Source organism: Atractosteus spatula, chromosome 4 (genome assembly GCF_055471065.1).
Source record: "Atractosteus spatula isolate fAtrSpa1 chromosome 4, fAtrSpa1.hap1, whole genome shotgun sequence".
NCBI classification, from domain to species: domain Eukaryota; kingdom Metazoa; phylum Chordata; class Actinopteri; order Semionotiformes; family Lepisosteidae; genus Atractosteus; species Atractosteus spatula.
Window position 1 is genome coordinate 34,783,067 of NC_142709.1, and position 18,024 is coordinate 34,801,090.

General features: G+C 37.9%; 1 protein-coding gene across 1 annotated transcript; it reads right to left on the reverse strand.

Annotated features, from left to right (window-relative positions):
• Positions 1–528: 528 nt before the first annotated feature.
• On the reverse strand, positions 529–13,918 carry hjurp (Holliday junction recognition protein). Its single transcript, XM_088913727.1, has 9 exons — positions 13,747–13,918; positions 12,752–12,815; positions 10,082–10,161; positions 8,015–8,048; positions 6,688–6,746; positions 5,805–5,832; positions 2,421–4,942; positions 2,089–2,125; positions 529–978 (listed from the first exon to the last, which is right to left on the reverse strand). The coding sequence occupies exons 1-7, from the start codon at positions 13,894–13,896 to the stop codon at positions 2,454–2,456; spliced, it is 2,904 nt and encodes a 967-aa protein (XP_088769853.1). The 5' UTR covers positions 13,897–13,918; the 3' UTR covers positions 529–978; positions 2,089–2,125; positions 2,421–2,453.
• Between the last annotated feature and the right edge of the window lie 4,106 nt (positions 13,919–18,024).

An 18,024-nucleotide genomic window follows, 5' to 3' on the forward strand; every position in this document is an offset into this window, starting at 1 on the left:
CCTAATCAGGTCACCTTTAAAAGCCTTAATTCAAAGCTTAGGTCACTGTAAGAAAAAGGACACACTTTTTCAGTTTTCTGTGCATTCAATAATGCGTCAAATGTCACCAGAAGCACCCTGAAGGGAACAAAAGAGGTGTCTCAGCTGGAATTTGAACTCAACCTTCTAGGCAAGAGTCCAGAACTGTAACCACACTAACTGCTGCCCCATCTCATCACAATTCATCAGACTGAGTTCTTTCAGAATTGTGCACTCTGATTAAAGTATACCACATTGTTTTTACCACCTGAGAAAAATGTGAAAGTATCTTAGACCTATACCAATTGTTGGGATTTCCATAAACTGGGGTGACTTCAAAAAGCACAGGGGGGTTTCATGACTTTGACATGTATGTGATGGAAATACTGTCCAACAGGGTTTTTAATAACTGCCAAGTTCACCAGAAAAGTTGGTGCAGTTTTGTTAAACACAGAAACATGAGAAGCAGTAACATAATTCAAGTTTTTGTTCAAAATAATGATCAGAAGCTTTTTAATTGAAGATGTTTATTAAACTTCTTGTGCACATTTAAGATACAAACAAATGTACACATCCTCAACAAAAACCTTACAAACTGGAAAACAGCTTTTGCACATGGATAAACATGTACTTTTACAATAGAAAATGACCTTTTTTACAACTGAACCATACAAGTACAAGCATAAGCTTGAAGTAAAAACTGTTCAACAGACTATGGTTTAAAATGACCATTTACTGTTTAACAAACAGTGAAAACAACATTCCAAAACGAATTCTGGAATTTATTCTGCAAATTTTGTCTGCAAACAAATTCAAACTTCAACCTCAACTGGAAAACAGCATTACTTTAACTTATTTACATTAACAATGCAGAATTTTAGGAAACCTGTAGAAGAATCACTACTGTTCTTCATCAGCTGAGTCACCGTGGCCCACGAAAAGGTCTGCTATCTGGTCACCCTGCAGGAAATGTGTGACGAAAATAGCACCTATGTTACAGACTTTGTCTCTTATCTGTGGATCGGTGTAGTCCCAGAGGTTTAAAAATAGTGTTGTACAGACTGATAGGCATCAATGACTTTTTCCAGAGGTCTTCAGGAATATCGTCTGAGTATGGCATGACGTGCCTCTAAATTCTGTGTGGTGAGAACATTATTGTAATGATGAAAGCCATAGTTTGTGAGTTTTATAGACAGCAGGGCTGTGAACAATAAGCCTGTTGATAAATAAAATAATCAGTGTGTGAATATGCTGGGCTTTGATACAGAGGCTGATACAATGGAGCTATTTGAACTGCTCAGCTCTGTGACAGAAGGCTGAATTGTTAATAACATAAATTTTACTTGAGGTCTTATTGTTTCAGAGAAAGAAATGACCAATCAGAACTAATATTATTTGAACTTACAGACATTTGAACTTGCATAGCTCCCAGATTTTGGTTGACTCAGTCAAGGATCTTGAGCTCTTTCCTAGCTAAACTAGACAATTGTGACTGGATTCCCCAAGCAGAAATGCACAATTGGTCAAACATAAAAAGGTTGTTGTAAGCCCTGAGGTGGGTACTGTATTGTTGGCTTGCCATATATTGCCTCCCTAGGCAGGGCTGGACATTATTTAAAATACAAGTTTTTAAACAACAGACACTAGTACTGTACTTTTAGCTCTTCCTCCAAACACTAAATTTAAATTTGTTAGGATGCTGCAAAAAGCACTGAATAGCTTCATATAAACCAAATAACTCCCAATCTTGCTGGTGGATTTTGTGTATATATGAAGCAAACCATGTTATTAATCTAATCATCCTAATCATCATCTTGCAATTCAACTCGGTTTGACGAGTCAAAAATGTCAGTGGTGTGCCTAAGTCAATTCCAGTTCAAAATGCTAAATAAATCTCCACTAGGTACAAGAAACAAGAAGTAATCCATTGCAGGACCAGGGGACTAAGACACTGGTCATGTCAGAGGAGAGTACCATACAATATAAATTGTGCTACTGAGTTCACTACATCCTGACAATTCCACAATGGAAGATGATAAAACAGAAAAATCAGAAGGAATTGTGACTTGCCTTCTACATCATCCTGAAACATCAGATTTCCAGTTCTCTAGAAGTGACAATAGAAAAGAGTTAGACAAGATATCTTCTCAAAGAATTACTGAAAAACAGTTTATTGGCTATATTTCAGTTATTCTGTCTAGTCCTAAATATTGTACAAAATGTCTCATACCTCTTTCAAAGGCAGACAGATAATTTTATGTCTTGTTACTGATAAAGAAATTTGTAAGTTAAATTCCTTATTTGCCTATAAATTAACATGAAGGCAAAAAATATCTTAGAAGATTAACGTAAAGAATGTTTGTCAAATGAGGACTCATACACATTATGTAAAATAATCTTACCTGAAAAGAATCCAGTCCTGCTGGTGAATCTCTTCAGTTCTGCTTATATTGCTGCGACATACTGTACGAGCTTCTAGAAATTGGAGACATTCCCCCATTTCTTCTAGAGCCCCCATGATTGATGGTGTCACACAACCCTTGGAATCTTTTCGCCTCGGGATAGGTATGATCTTCAAACTCACCCATCCTTTTCCCTGCTCTGGCACTGTGAAAGCTGGCAGGAGAGGTGTTTTCGCGTACTCTGTTACTCTCTGTGCAAAATGAAGTACCACTCTTACCAAGAACCATTCTTTGATAGAGATCTTCAAACTCTGGCTCAATATCTGGTCTGTTGCTCTGCTGAAACACCGAAGAGGAGGAGTGACACCTCTTAGGAATCTGGTTAGCCTCACTTATTTTCTTGACTAGATATCCTTCTGTGGAGAACAACGACTGCTTTCCAGCTGAAAAAGCATTAAGTGGTGGTTTGGAGCTGCTTATCCCTTGCTGTGAGGCAGGAGACCTTGGAAGAAACTCACCCTTATTGACTCCATCACTACAGTGATCCTTAAAGTCTACCATAGGATTTATATTTAGAGCCTTGTAGTAAGTCACTGGCTTGGTTCCGCCGCCGTTTTTGTTTCTAACAGGAGTCAGAAAAGATATCGCCTCTGGTCTCTGCAATTCTTTTATATAATGTCCCTTCTCACCCTCAAGGAGTGGTCTTCTTGACTGACTGGCATTCGAAGAAAAAATGTAGGCTCTAGAGGAATCCCTTGTGTCTGGCTGTTCGAAGTCAAACATAGATTCTGCATTCACAGGATGACTCGTTCTAGATGGACCCAGAAGCTCTGAACTGCTGTTATTGCGTCTCATGGCCTTTTTAGATCTCAATTTCTGTATTGGATTCAAAGGGGAGTAACCTTTCAGCTTAGGAGAATCAGAGCCGTTTTGCTTTTCAGAAGAAAGAGACCTCTGATGAAATGCACCTGCTTCCATTACATGTTCACACACAGAGTCTCCCAAGCATGTCACAGCATTAGTTTCTGGAGACCTAATAAAAAAAGCCATTGTCTGGGAATCACCTTGTTTGCACTTAAAAGGAGACATTTGCAACTCTTGTCTTGGCTTACTTAAAGGGCTCTTCCTACCCACAGCGAGCGACTGTTTTGTATGAGTGGCATCAGCAGAAATAATGAAGGTCCTAGACCTCATGTCTGACTGCTCTGGAGAGCTGCAGTCAGATGCAGATTTTGCATTCAATGGCGAAGTAGGACGACTGGATCTGAAAGAGGCCACAAGCTCTGAACTGCCATTATCAGTCTTAACAGCCCTTTCATATCTATATTTCTGTTTTGGAGTCGCAGTACTGTAATCTTCTGACTTTGGCAAACTGCAGCCAATGGATGTAACAACACTGTGCTTTTCTGACACAGGAGTACGTGGGAGCTGTGGCTGTACAGATGCGATCCCTTCTTGAATGGAATGAGGAGATCGCAGAGGAATGACACTCTGCTTACTTAAAGGGCTCTTCTCACCCAGAAAGAGAGGTCTTCTTGAGTAACTGGCATTAGAAGAAACAATATATGTTGTAGAAAAAGGCCTCACGTCTGATTGCTCTAGAGAGTTGCAGTCAGATGTAGATTCTTCATTCAACAGACGAGCAGGATGACTGGATCTGGGATAAAACACCATCTCTGAACTGCTGACTTTGGACTTCATGGCCTTTTTAAATCCCCATTTCTGTATTTGATTCATACTGGCATTATTGTCCATCTTGGGAGAATCAGAGCTGCTGGCAGTAATAGCAGGCTTTTTGGGTGAAAAAACAGCTGGGTGCAGTGGTGGAGGGCAGCTGATTCTGTTCTGTTCAGAAGAAAGAGACCTCTGATGAAACGTGCCTGGTCTCATGACATCCATATATTCACTCATGCAATCTTTCCGGCATTTCGCAGAATTAGCTCTTGGAAAGTCAATTAAAAAAGTCATTGTCTGGGATTCACTTTGTTTGCCCTTAACAGATTTTGCAGCAGGAGACATTTGCAACTCTTGTCTTGGCTTACTTAAAGGGCTCTTCCTACCCACAGTGAGTGACTGTCTTGTATGATTGGCATAAGCAGAAATAATGAAGGTCCTATTGCTCCTCACATCGGATTGCTCTGGACTGCTCTGCGTTGCACGTTGGCGCGATTTAGAAAAGCATACAAGCTTTGAATTGCTGGATTTGTTCTTTGAGTCCTTTTTTGATTTCTCTTTGCGGTTGCAACTGAAAGTAGTGTCTAACATGGACCTGTTGGCATTCCACAAGCGCTTCCTATAGGACTTCACTACACTAAATGCCGCCTCTGCAGTGTGTTTTCTGTGGAAGGCACTGCTCATCCGGGACATCAGCTGGGAATACAGATCGATCATGGCACTATCACTGGTGCTTGACTGCAGCTCTGCATCCTCCCTGGACCCGTTTGCATGGCTCCTTGAGAGGCAGCTGGATTCACTGTTCTCATCTGTCATGTCACGTCTTAATGAACCTTGTGTTGATGCACCTGAACACGTATTTAAAAAAATGACATTTTTAATACAGATGTTTCAAAATTTAAAGTTTAACACTCCAAGGAAAGAGACTCCTAGGAATAGAGACACTTGATATTATCCAGGGGCAAGAAGATAATGTGCAAAAATCAAAATTAGTGCCCCAGAATGCTGGGGCTTCTCCTGTCAATATGTGGCTGCTCAGTTCTCAGTAGCAAACACTGATGATGCCATTTTATTATTTGTCCTGTGTTAGTACCATTTACTGTATATTGGCAATGGTCTGCCCTGGATGTAAGACTATTTTGCAACAAGCATTTCTTAATCAAAGGTGATAAAATGTTTGGTTTTGTTCATTACAGTGAATATCGATTATCTAATGTTATTCTGAACAGAAAGCTGAAAAATAATTCAGGTGAGCACATGAGTGCATTGAGGGAATTTTAGAAAAAGGTTGCTCAGATTTAGTGTACAAAGGCCCCTATTTTCTGTGTTAACTATCTTGCACTGCCATCATTCCACTGGCCCAGGTAAGAAAAAAATAAGCACTTCACAGCTATTCTTTAAAAGAGTCATTATGGAGTATCCTTCAGCTTCAAGGATGCTACACAATTTCCCTGCTGTGTTATTACTAGGGATCCCTAAATCCCTGGAATATGATTTGGGAATGACAGCAGCATTAGGGATTTAACACTTGAAATCTAGGAGCACAAGAATAAATAACAGCACCACCCTGTAAGCTTAGCCATTAAACTCTCAAAAAACTAAAAAAATAATTTAATTGATTGTTTTCACATATCCATCTAAAAACATTAGAGGGAAATGTGAACTAAATTTTGTCTGAGATACTGAATGCAAGAAAAAAAATCCATTTACCTTCAATATCTTCACAAGAGGACATATCCTGAAAAAGACAAAAGGATAGGAGGGCAAAAAACATTAATATAAAAAACACTTTTAAAATCCCAAAGCAAGGTAAAAAACACAATAGTTCATTTATTGCATTTCATGGTGACCATGTCACATGGCACTAGGGGTCACAAAGCAGCCCTGGGATTATCTCAGACTATTATATTGACCACTTTAAAAACTCAAAACAATGAATTTTTAATAAATAAATATTTTTTAGCAAATCCAAGTGTTTAATAACCCCCATCCTATTTTTCAATGGCCAAGAAAATGCATATCTCTCACTAAATTAAGCAATTTGAGACAATTTTGATTTTATGCCCAATACATGCATATGAAAATGGTAAGCAGCTAGTTAATCTTTCTTTAGATGAAGCTCCCTAACTACTGGCCAGATCAAGGAAGAAATCAGTGGTTCTCAGTTTAAGTACTAACTAAATAATTAAATGTAAAAACAAGTTTTAATGGATTTTATGCTCAAGGTCTAATGGATAAATAACTTACATATTTTTCTCCTCATTTTCCTTCTTAAAGGTCCCTAGAGATTAAGGCTGCTGGTCATTAACAGGTGAGCACACTGGTCAATATCACCATGAAGATAAACACAGCCCATATTCAACACTCATTAACAAGTTTATGCAAACATGGCCTGGGATCCTCAGCACACTCTCAATCAGATGATCAGGGTCACTCTTGGAGCCTTGCTCTAAAAACTTAATACAAGGAGCTGACAGAGTCAGCACTGAGACCCATCAACCAGCTGATACATAAGAGGTGCAGTACCTGAAACGTGATTGGAGAGAATGAAAAACATGTTTTAATATCTTAAGGTGGCATATGTGTAACTTACCTGAACATTGCTTCTACCTTCACCTAAAATGTTTTCTGTTTCCAAGGGCAAAACTGAACCTGTTTTTAAAAAAAAATTTAAAAGTTATGAAACAGTGCAGGAAAACAAGCAAATTTCCTGAATAAATCTGAAGTCTGCATCGAAGCGATCTACACCTACACCCCAGGACACACAAGACTAAAAACATATTTAAATTCACCTTTCCCTAAAAACCTCCCTTGTGTCCCATAGTAAGATATTATAGGAATGAAGAGTTTATGTTAAATGCTTAAAGAGCAAGTAGCGCAACAAATTACATCTGCGGATGAATAGCTTAATATAATGCAGTCACCACTAGTAAACACCAGGACGCCATTAGGTTACACCATTAGGTGCGCTTTGCTTTCACATTTTTCATCTCATCTTGTGCTTTTTCTTTTAAAATTATGAGAAATCCATACTGCAGTCATGTCAAGAAAGTGATTTTATTAAATCTATATATTGATATTATCAAATGTACAGTATTTAGAAATAAAAATGTTGTTACAAATCTGGTGTTACACAAACAGTGAAATATCAGGAAATGATCAAGCAGATTTCTCAATAAGTAAAATAATCATAACCTCCCAACTTGTAAGGACTTCTCCAAGAATATACCCGAGCGGTTGGTATAATTAGAGGCATGTGAATTCTTTTGTTTGCTGCCACAGATTTGGTGAAAATAATTCAGGCACACTTGGTTAAACAAACATTAACAATGACAGTACACACACTACACTACATACAACACAAACATACAACACACAGGTTTCTCTACAAGTTTACAAGGTGTTCCAGAGATCTACATCTAAATCATCCAGAAAACCCACAGACTGCTACCAAGTATTCGACTTAAATAATGTCTACAGAGAGCAAAAGAAAAGAAATGCTGCCTTCTATACTAAATAAAATACAACCTACGAAATACCACAAAATAAATGAGAACCTATCTCCCTACTCTAAAATGCAGCCGTTAAGAGGCTTTTTTAAACCAAGGATTCTTCACTCAGGAACTCCAAGTTCCCTAAAAGCTACAGAATAGCAAGCTCTCTTAGCAAGATTCAAATATGTAGCGTGTCCCACAACCAGCACAACTAAGTAAACATCCCTTGACTGCTCAAACCACTGCAATATCACTGCAATGGTAATTATATGTGTCCATGCACAGCTAAGAAAGGGCGTCTTGAAAGTTACGTAAAATTTGATTTACTTAAAGACTTGCAGGAATCCTCATGTAATCTGGGGAGTGGGTGTACATTATGCATACATCTTGGACTGTTGAATAAAACATGAGATTTATAATTCTTACCATTCTGCAATTCTTCTTTAACTTCAGGCCAATCCTAGACAGCAAGACATACAGGTTAACAAAAAAGTGAGTCTTAACAAAAATAAACAAAGAATGTTAAAAAATGTTTGATATATGAGTACATGGGCTACACTAACCACAAATGATAGTTTGTCTGATGAAGATAGATCATGAGAACAAAACAAACATATCCATACATGTGACGGGCTTTAATAATTTTATTTTCATAAACACCAGAAAATCAGGGTGGAAGGAATTAAAATATTGTTTATACATTGGCAAACAGTACAGTGAACTTTGCAATGAAAGATAACTGATTTTTAATCACTGTTCTTTGTACCTGTCAATATAATTTGGAAAGTCTCTCACGATACTTCATTTTCACAATTTCGGTTATTACAATGGACCATGGGAAACGACATAGGTACATACTGTAAACACACAGACAACACAGTGATTTCAATTGAAAGAAGTAGGTTCAATTTAATTAATGACCATCTGAAATGTACTTGCTTACTTATTCCTTTGAGGATGTAACTGCAAACAGCTTGCAACCCAATTAGCTAATGAAAATCTTTGAGGGATCATTGTAGATATTTAATCAAGCCTTTCTGCAGCCAATCAATCAATCAAGGTTTATTTATCAATGCATGAACAGTACATCATACAGCGGTGTTGTCGGCAATGAAATGCTTTATCCGAGAGCTGGTTAAGAGGGATAGAAGAATACAACAGTAGGACAGAAATTTATAAGGATGAGGTTAGGATTAAAATACAATAAATTATACAATTGCTATGTATAATACAGTAACAGATTGCACGAATGTAACACAAGGTTAGGAGGTATTTAGCGCTGTTCATAGGTGTCCTGAGAGTGCAATGTGACAGGAGGGTGCAGGTGCACTGTATCAGTTCAAGTGGTTGCTTACTCGACAGCAGACGTTTGGGTAATTGCAGGTGTCTGCTGTGGTTGGCTGTTTAGCAGTCTTACTGCCTGGGGGAAGAAGCTGTTACGAAATCTGGTGGTCTTGGTCTGTATACTTCGGTATTGTTTTCCCGATGGTAAAAGAGAGAACAAGTTGTGGTTAGGGTGACTGGGGTCCCTGAGGATAGACCTGGCCTTCTTGAGGCATCTAACAGAGCAGATATCCTCGATGTTCAGTAGCGTGCAGCTGGTAGTGTTTTGAGCCAGTTTCACCACCCTCTGGAGTACCTTGCGCTCTCAGGCGGAGCAGTTACCATATCAGGCACTAATGCAGCTGGTTAGGATTCGTTCAGTGGTGCACCTGAAGAAGTTGGAAAGGATGTGTGAAGGCATGCCAAACTTCTTTAGTCTGCGGAGAAAGAATAGGCACTGCCGTGCTGTCTTGGCTACAAGGTTGGTGTGGGGGGTCCATGTTAGATCGCCCATGATGTTGACACTTAGGAATTTGAAACTTGCGTGGTCTCTTCCTCGATGCTTCCTGTAGTCCACAATGAACTCCTTAGTTTTTCTGGTGTTCAGAGAAAGGTTGTTGTTCTGAAGATGGCCAGTGTAAGCTATTCCACTTTTATTCTACTGATGAGCTCCTTAGTCGCACTGACCATATTTTGGGTCATCATTCCACCCAAGAAATATGGAAGTATACTCCTGTTAATGTCTGAATTCTGCTGCAGTCATCATTAGGTGCACCATCAATACAGACAAGTCAGTTCCAGGGGTGGGCATGAATGCACAAACCCTGACACTAACTACATTCTTTCACCACACTTTAACCTTCTCATCATTTTGTTTTATTAAAATCTCAACTGACCATTAACTTTTGTTGCAAAACTCTTAAGGTTCATTGAGCAAATCTAAAGCATTGTGGAGGTAAGGTGTTTAAACTGAAACCTCTAGAACTTACACTGTAGCCGATGCCTATCTGTTCATTCACTCCCACGCCCATCATACAGGGAACCTGCAGAAATGGCCCTACGCATTGTGATTTTGCACTGCAGAAGAGGTCACACAAATAAGCACCCAGGAAAACAACACAAGCTGACAGAAGCAGCTCATATATGTTTATTATTTAGAAATAGCCTTACCTTCCAGACCTCTTGGGCTGCACCAGGGCTCCATTTTCTGGATTTGGCAGACAGAGGTGCTCCATCCCAGGGCTTAATTCCTGGGTGTTTTGAAAGAAAGTCTTTTGTTACAGTATCTCAAATCCAGACACTTTTCTACCTCGTTACAAGGTTAAAATTTAGCATAGCTCTCATCTTTTTCTCTATGAAAAAGTACACAATTCTTTTATCTTACCCTAATCTTGTGTGCGTTGTGGGTAATTGTGCTTAACTGCAATATTTTTAAAACGTTTTCAGAGATACATACAAAAGAACAGAACTACAGTGTTCTGGAGTGAAAACTGTCCCAATTTAAAAAATTGACTTCACTTACTAGGGAATTACGTAGGCAATTTTGGTCTAGAGGGAAGACCGCCACTTACAAGAGCAGGTTGGTTTTCCTTACAGGTCTCCCAGTCCAGTAATGACAACACCCAGACTTGCTTAACTTCCAAGAGCTGAGGTACAATGTGATAATACTTCCAAGGACCTATTGCTATTATTATATTGCTATTACCCATTTCCACATGTCAGCAAACATTCCGAGTTGTCACGTAACCTCACTCTGAATAAAATCACTGTATCAATTACTGACAATATCACTTTAGCATTGGTTGGCAATATGTGATTCTTAACACTTCCAAGTATTGTTAACTACTATACATGTCAATAAATGAAAACCAGGAGGTGTGTGAGGCTTTTTCCAGTCAACACCTTGTATTATATGAATGGATTTATTTTGAATCTTAGTTTTGATAATGTGCTGGAGGGTGAAATGCTGCCACCGAAGCTAGTTTCCACTTGATTAACACTGTAGAGTTTAATGCCCTAATACTTAGAATCACATCTTTTAATGACAGTGAATGCTAACACCCAAGGAGTACTAATAATTCAATTATATAACAACCTGTTTAATTATGGAACACTACAATTTAGGGTAATAAAGCCACAGTATTTATAACTGTGCTAAGATCAATTATCTCTGTCCATCATTTGTAAGCTTTATTGTATATTTTAAGTGTTATATTTGGGTTTAATGATTAGAATTTTCATTCAATGTTCTTTCAACTCTTCCTTACATAAAGGTAAGTTTCCTTCCTCTCTCCACCTCATAGACTGTAGCTGCTGCTACAATATCTGTTGCTCTCTGCTCTACTCCACAATCTGCAAACAAACCTGGGACAACTATTTCTGCATATACCAGAAGGTTCTGTATTACTATAATGGAGCCAGGAATAGCAAAACCAAGTCCTATTAGAAAATCCTAACTAACCTAGTAGTTTTCTAAGCCCCTTTTATATACAATGCATTGGGAAATTATTCAGAGTGTTGCACAGTTTTCACATTTTGTTGTTTTAAAAGCTTGCAGTCATGACACTTTTTCAATTGATTTATATACAGAACTTATATACAGTCCACAAAAAACAAAAATGAAACAGATAATATGAAGTAAAAATGGAAAACACAAATGCACAAGTATCCAAACCTTTTTTTGCAGCAAATCTAAATTAATTTAGAAAATTAGCAAACCTTAGTCCACAATGAATTTCAAGCATAAATGCAATCATGAAGATAAAAAAATTAAAAACAGATCAGAAGAGAACAAAAACATTTCGAAGACCCCTCATAATTTCTTGTGCATGGTGATGTCCATCACTATGAAGTGGAAGGCAACCAAACACTGCCTAGATCAGAGTGCACCTGCAAACTCAGCTACTAGGTAAGCAGGAAAGATCAGGGGTCAAAATGTTCCCAGTCAATCCACCTAGCCCCTTGTGTGGAATATCTCAAATCCTGCAGGGGTTTGCAACAAAGCATCTAGTTCAAAACTTAAAACTTTTTGATTTGTTCCAAGCTGATGTACAAATTTGGCAGAGCCTTACCCAACTGTAATTACTACTTCCATTAATTATTTAGGTCTGAATACCGATCAACATTTATTTTGTTGACATTTACTGTAACGTATCTTACCCTTAGAAGTCAGTTTGAGTAGTTGGGTTATAAAATGTGTATCCTTCCTTTTGTAATTTCACAAAATGGGACAAGAAATAGATCTCACTACAGGCAGTATTAACATATACCATGCATAATGCATATAACAGTTGAAAAAAAATATTTAAATTTAATTCTTCACAATAACGTGTATGAAATGATACTTTTCACTTATTTACCTATACCATATTCCTCTCATATTAGGACTGCAAAAGATAAAATGGTTAATAAAAAAGACATTTACATGAAGTATTAGAAAAAAGGAACATAACTTAAAAACCATTTCTGGTTTACAGATGCTTTACAGAGAATTTCAGAATTTTTCTGAAAGTTTTACTGAATGGCAAGATTTATGATTTTCACCAGGAACAGCTCGGTGGTGCATTGGATAGCTTTGCTTCCTCGCAAAAGGATACTGCTGGCACTGGCTCCAGCTCCCACAAGACTCTGTATTGGATTAAGCTGTTAGAAAATGGATGGATAATTTCCACCAAAGTTTATAGCACAAATTCAAAGCCACTGATAGAAATTCAGTGAAGAGACTCTCCTGAGAAGGCTGCAAAGTTAAAAGGAAAGGTGAAACAAATCTGAGCACTGGCATATTGTGCTGGAGAGAGCATGCTGCTTTTCTGCATTCCAGGACAGACTAGATAGTCTTACCTTTTGAAGAGCAACACGTCATCGATGAAAAACACACCACCTCATCATCCTCCATTCGGGAGTACTGGGAAATGACCAATTAAGAAAATAATTACAACAGGCAAAATGAATGAAAAAACTCCTAAGTGAAAAAATGAGAGGTTTTCAAGTTATGTCACCTATTTACAAGTATAACACATAGCACAGCTTTTAAATGGCCAGCTTTTAACATTTCGGGTTTGCTGTTCTTAATTTCACAATTTTCTACTTTTTTCTATGACGGGAACTATATAAATAGACTTAATAGCACATTCATGAAACTCCAATGATTAAAGTGAAGAAACATGCTTGATTTCTTATAACTGCCATCAGAGAAAATGTTTAATCAGTGTGCAATGGGGAACCACTACACATGACGGTCTTTCAGGGTGGCGTGGTGGTCAGCATTGCTGCCTCCCTGTCCGCATAGTTTTTTATGTTCACACTGTGTTTTTGTGGGTTTTCTCCCACATTGCAAAGACACTCGCAGGTTCTAGAACATCTGTCCCTAGTGTCTGTGTGATGTGAAAAATATGCAGTGTATAAATACTACATCGCAGTGTAGCTTGAAGTATGTAATTTTTTCTTAAATGTTTTAAAACCATCGACACTTTCGATTTGCCGTTACATTTTTAAAGAAAATACTGAACAAGGCTCTAAAGTTATAATTTGTTTTCTTAAAGCTCAATAATATTTTGAATTAATCACTGTACCATAACCGTTCATATTTTATTTACAGTATTTTGTGCTTGCTGCGAGACGCTCGAAGGATACAATCTTTTAAAAACGGCCACATCTGCAACTGCCCCGATCAGTAACGGCCTCACGGAGGTTGCGGGAAAAGATAGCGTTTTTTTTAATAAACGTCTGTTAGATTGTATGCAGTCCTTTAGCACTGCGTAGTCGTGTTTGCTCATGAGCCGAATGCACGTAGCGAAAACGCCAGCAAACATTTTGATTTGAAAACATAAACCCACCTTTTGAAAAATCTCATCCAATCTATTCTCATAAGCATCGGCATTCTTATCAACCTCTTCATAGAAATCTTTCGAAAATTTCACCGAATCGCCCATCTTTAATCGATGCAAACATTCACTGCTTTTAGAGCGATCTACGTGCGTAGTCATACACCTCCAACTTCAAATTCAAACTGGCTTCATCCAGTAGGCACACCACGATTGGACATCGTTAGGCGACAACGCAAGCATTTTTACGCCATCAAAGGGCGACAGCATGAGCTCTCAAAACTTTAGGATAAAGCTACCAACTTTAAACTTTTTTTATTTATTTGGAGGAATAAATCCCATTAACTTAAAAATATATTATTTGTCGAACAAAAGCAGAAGGGGACCTAAATGCTTTAGATTTCAAAACATATCATTGTATTTATAAGATAAAATGCATGCAGAATTATTTAAGAGATAAGCAAAGTATGTTGTGGAAATTCCTGATTTTATCAAGAAGTATGTAAGAAGTGTATAGAAATAAAACCTTTAAGTTCTTTGAAAACTTAAATGTTAAACTGGTATCATCTGGGTAAAACAATTAATTGATGTTGATGGTGAAATGTGTAATTAAACAGATTTTGTGGTCTACAAAATTATATATATATTGTATATTAAGGATACTGATATTGACATTTCTTTTAGAGAAATAGATGTTACGTTACTTTCATGTTTTAATGTTAATCCCATTGATAAATACAAAAATATAATATAAATATAAAAACATAAAATGGAAAGAGACCCACATTTGAACAATTTAAAATAGAAATGGGGGGATATCTCCAGACTAAACATGAAAGCTGTACGTATCATATCTTTACTTAATTTTTTTTTATTTGGTGAAATGCAACTGAATTATGTATTCTCGATGATGTTATACGTACTTTTATGTGTATTGTATATATTTTTGTTTTTGCAATACAAAATAAGGATAAAGCCACCATCTTATTGCCGTCAAGTCACCCATAAAATGCATTGCAGTTTACACATATAACCAGTACTGTAATAAAATCAGCACTTGTGTTGACAGTCTTTAATTACAATTTTCAGTGTTTAAATACAGATAACCATATGCTGAAATTAAACCTATCTAAGTAAAAAGACACCTTCATAACACTACAAACTCAGCTTCAAATGCAAGTACTAAATATGATCTGGATTAAAAATACATGTTCAGCAGTTTAAATAAATTATAGTGTATCTAGTTTAGTTTAAATTAGAATTTAAAAATGCTGTGAGTAGACCACTAATAGTACTTTTGTCAATAGAAAACACACCATTCAAAAATAACCACAAGGTGGTTGCTTCTGTAGTTATTTCCCAGCAGTTCATCTGCATAATTAATATTCTGTCACTGCCTGCAGTAACACCCAAGGCTAGGTGACACAGAATGTGCAGTAAAGAACTTGAGAAAGGTTATGAGAGGAAGCTATTCAACTAGATCTAGATCATCTATTCATCTAGATTATTTGGTAGTTAATAGCTAATTGACCCAAGTATCTCATTCAGCAGTTTATTGAAAGAATGGAGAGAAGTGACTTGAACAACACGGTTTTGTAGCTTGTTCCATACTACCACAATCGTTTGGGTGGAAAAGTACCTCCGCTTCTTGGTTTTTAAAAATACTTCGAGAGTTTCCATTTCTGTCCTCTGATTCATATTTCACTGCTCCAGGCTTCCAGGCTTTATTATCAACTAGGGGAAAATTACTTCGTGGTACATTCCAACACAATCCAAAAAAAATCTTCAGGAAGGGTTTACTAATTGGTCTTGTTAAGTCTGGTGTTCCTCAGGGCTCAATACTTCTTTTTACGCTGACGATACTCAAATATACATCCATACCAAACCTGACACTGATGTGGCTGTCTCTATTCTATCTAATTGCATCTCTGACATAAAAATTTGGATGACTCAAAACTTCCTTCATCTTAACTGCGACAAGACTGAAGTCATGCTTATTGGCACCCCCATCAACTTCGTAAAGCCAGTCCTGTAACCCTATCTGTAGATGGTTCTGTACTTGAGCTTCAATCAAAATTGAAAAACTTGGGGTTGTATTCGATTCTGGCTTAACATTCAACCCACATGTGCAGCATACTGTCAAAACATCTTTTATTTACCTCAGAAATATTGCTCAACTACGCCCTATGCTATCACTAACTGTGGCTTAAAAGCTGATCAACACTCTCGAATTGTGTTCTCTCGAATTGACTGCTGTAATGCTCTACTCGCTGGGGTATCTAAATCTACTCTGAACAAACTGCAGTATGTCCAAAATTCAGCAGCCAGAATCCTGACCAGGTCTAGTGCAAGTGTTCACATTACTCCTATCCTAGAGTCCTTGTACTGGCTTCCGGTCAAATTCCGTGTAGACTTTAAAATCCTCATGCTCACCTATAAGGCTGTGCATGGTTTGGCACCTCAGTACCTGTCTGAACTATTATCGCCCTACTCCCCACCTCACAACCTTCGCTCTTCTAATTCTGCTCTCCTTACTGTCCCCCAAGCCTGTCTACATTGTATGGGTGACAGGGTCTTCTCCTGTTATGCCCCCAAGCTCTGGAACTCTCTCCCCAAGGATATCAGAGAGTCACCTTCTCTAAACTCCTTCAAACCCAGACTTCTTTAGAAGAGCCTTAAGTTAACTGGTTCCATTCTTCACCCTTCTGCTTTTCTTAGTACCACAATCCATGGTCTCCTCTGTATATTTTAATTGTGTTTTATCTTGTGTATTCTTCTTATTTATTGTTGTTGTCATCCTGTAAAGCGCTTTGAGAAGCCACCTTTAAAGGTGTTATATAAAATAAAGTTTTTTTTATTATTATTATAACTACAACAAGTTTCAGGAGATTTAATTTAATATAAATAATAATTATAAATAATATTATTTTACTATACTATTTATTAATTTACATTACTTAAATAAGGTTGCAGAGATGTATTGATTTCCAAGTCTATTTCTGTTACATTTTGGGGCAAAGAGGCATCTTCCAGATGAGAATAGTGTAAATTCACAGATGAGGGGTTGTGTAGCACATACTGTAATGCTGTTGGCCTGCTTTAGAACCCTATGCTCAAGAAATACATTTAGATTGATTTTATTTATTTACCTAATGACTTTGATGTGTATTTTCACTATTCGCTGGCACAGAGGTTAGCATTGCTGCCATGTAATACTACAGCACTGGGTTCCATTCCAGACTTGTGTGGAATTGTGTTCTCCCTGTTTACATTTGATTCCCTCCAGGTGCTCCAGTTTACCCCCAGTTGTGTTCACGTACCCCCTGCCTCTTAAACTGTGAATGTTCAAATGTTCATAGGAGCTGCTTGAGCACGATGGTTTGTTGATGAAAGTCCCAAACCTTTGTGGAAGTCCTGTCCACCTCTCCTTTGCGATGGAGAACACCCACCTGCAGGTGGCCCTCTTCATCTTCTCTCTCAGGTCTACGAGGCGTTTCCCCCCCATCTCGCTGACTTCTCACTCCAAAGACATACTGGCAGGTTCATTGGCTTCTGGGAAAACTGGTCCTGTCCTGGTGCGAGTGTGTGCAATGTACTGTCTGTGTGTGCCCTGCAATGGACTAGCATCCCACCCAGGGTGTATCCTGCCTTGCAGCTGTTGCTTGCTGGGATAGGTGCTGACTCCCCTGCAACCCTGTATTTGATAAAGTGGTTAGAAAATGGATGGATGGATTGAAGGTTTTATAGGCTTTATGTTGTCTACAAGCCATAACATTTACAGCATTTGCAGTTCACATCTGATTGCACCTTATTATTCAGAAAGCCTATAAATCAAGTTTTTGCCTAACTGTAAATGTAAATGAGCTAAAATAGATGATACATAGATGATCAGAGGGGCTGTTCTGGTGAATTACTCTAATGAATTAACTTTATGGTGAATAATTAGAGCCTTCAGCAAAAACACAAAGAGACAAAGACAGAAGACAAGAGATACAGACAAAAAGTGAAAACAGAGCAGAAGAAACAACACCATACCCTCTTCTTCCTCTGGTTTTGTGCCATGCAAGAGAATCTTGTTCTGATTAGTCTTGGAGACCAGATATTTGCTAGTCATATGAACCTTGTTGTAGAGAGCTTGCCCCTTTTAAGCCCTTTTCACAATATCAAATGGAATATGCATAGGAATAAGTTATGGGTGTAGAATTTCTGGGTCTGAAGAATGTAGGCCTCAGAAATGCAGACTTGTTCACTTGCAGGGTCAAATCCCAGGTTTTGTCAAAGCACAATGCC

What these genes read in the sequence shown, in the direction of transcription:
- hjurp (XM_088913727.1), bottom strand. Translation starts at nt 13,896, where the DNA reads ATGACTACGCACGTAGATCGCTCTAAAAGCAGTGAATGTTTGCATCGA. An exon ending in GACGTGTTGCTCTTCAAAAG is followed by an intron (nt 10,162 to 12,751) that starts GTAAGACTATCT and finishes CAAAACACCCAG; the next exon opens with GAATTAAGCCCTGGGATGGA. An exon ending in CTCTTGTGAAGATATTGAAG is followed by an intron (nt 4,943 to 5,804) that starts GTAAATGGATTT and finishes ATACGTGTTCAG; the next exon opens with GTGCATCAACACAAGGTTCA.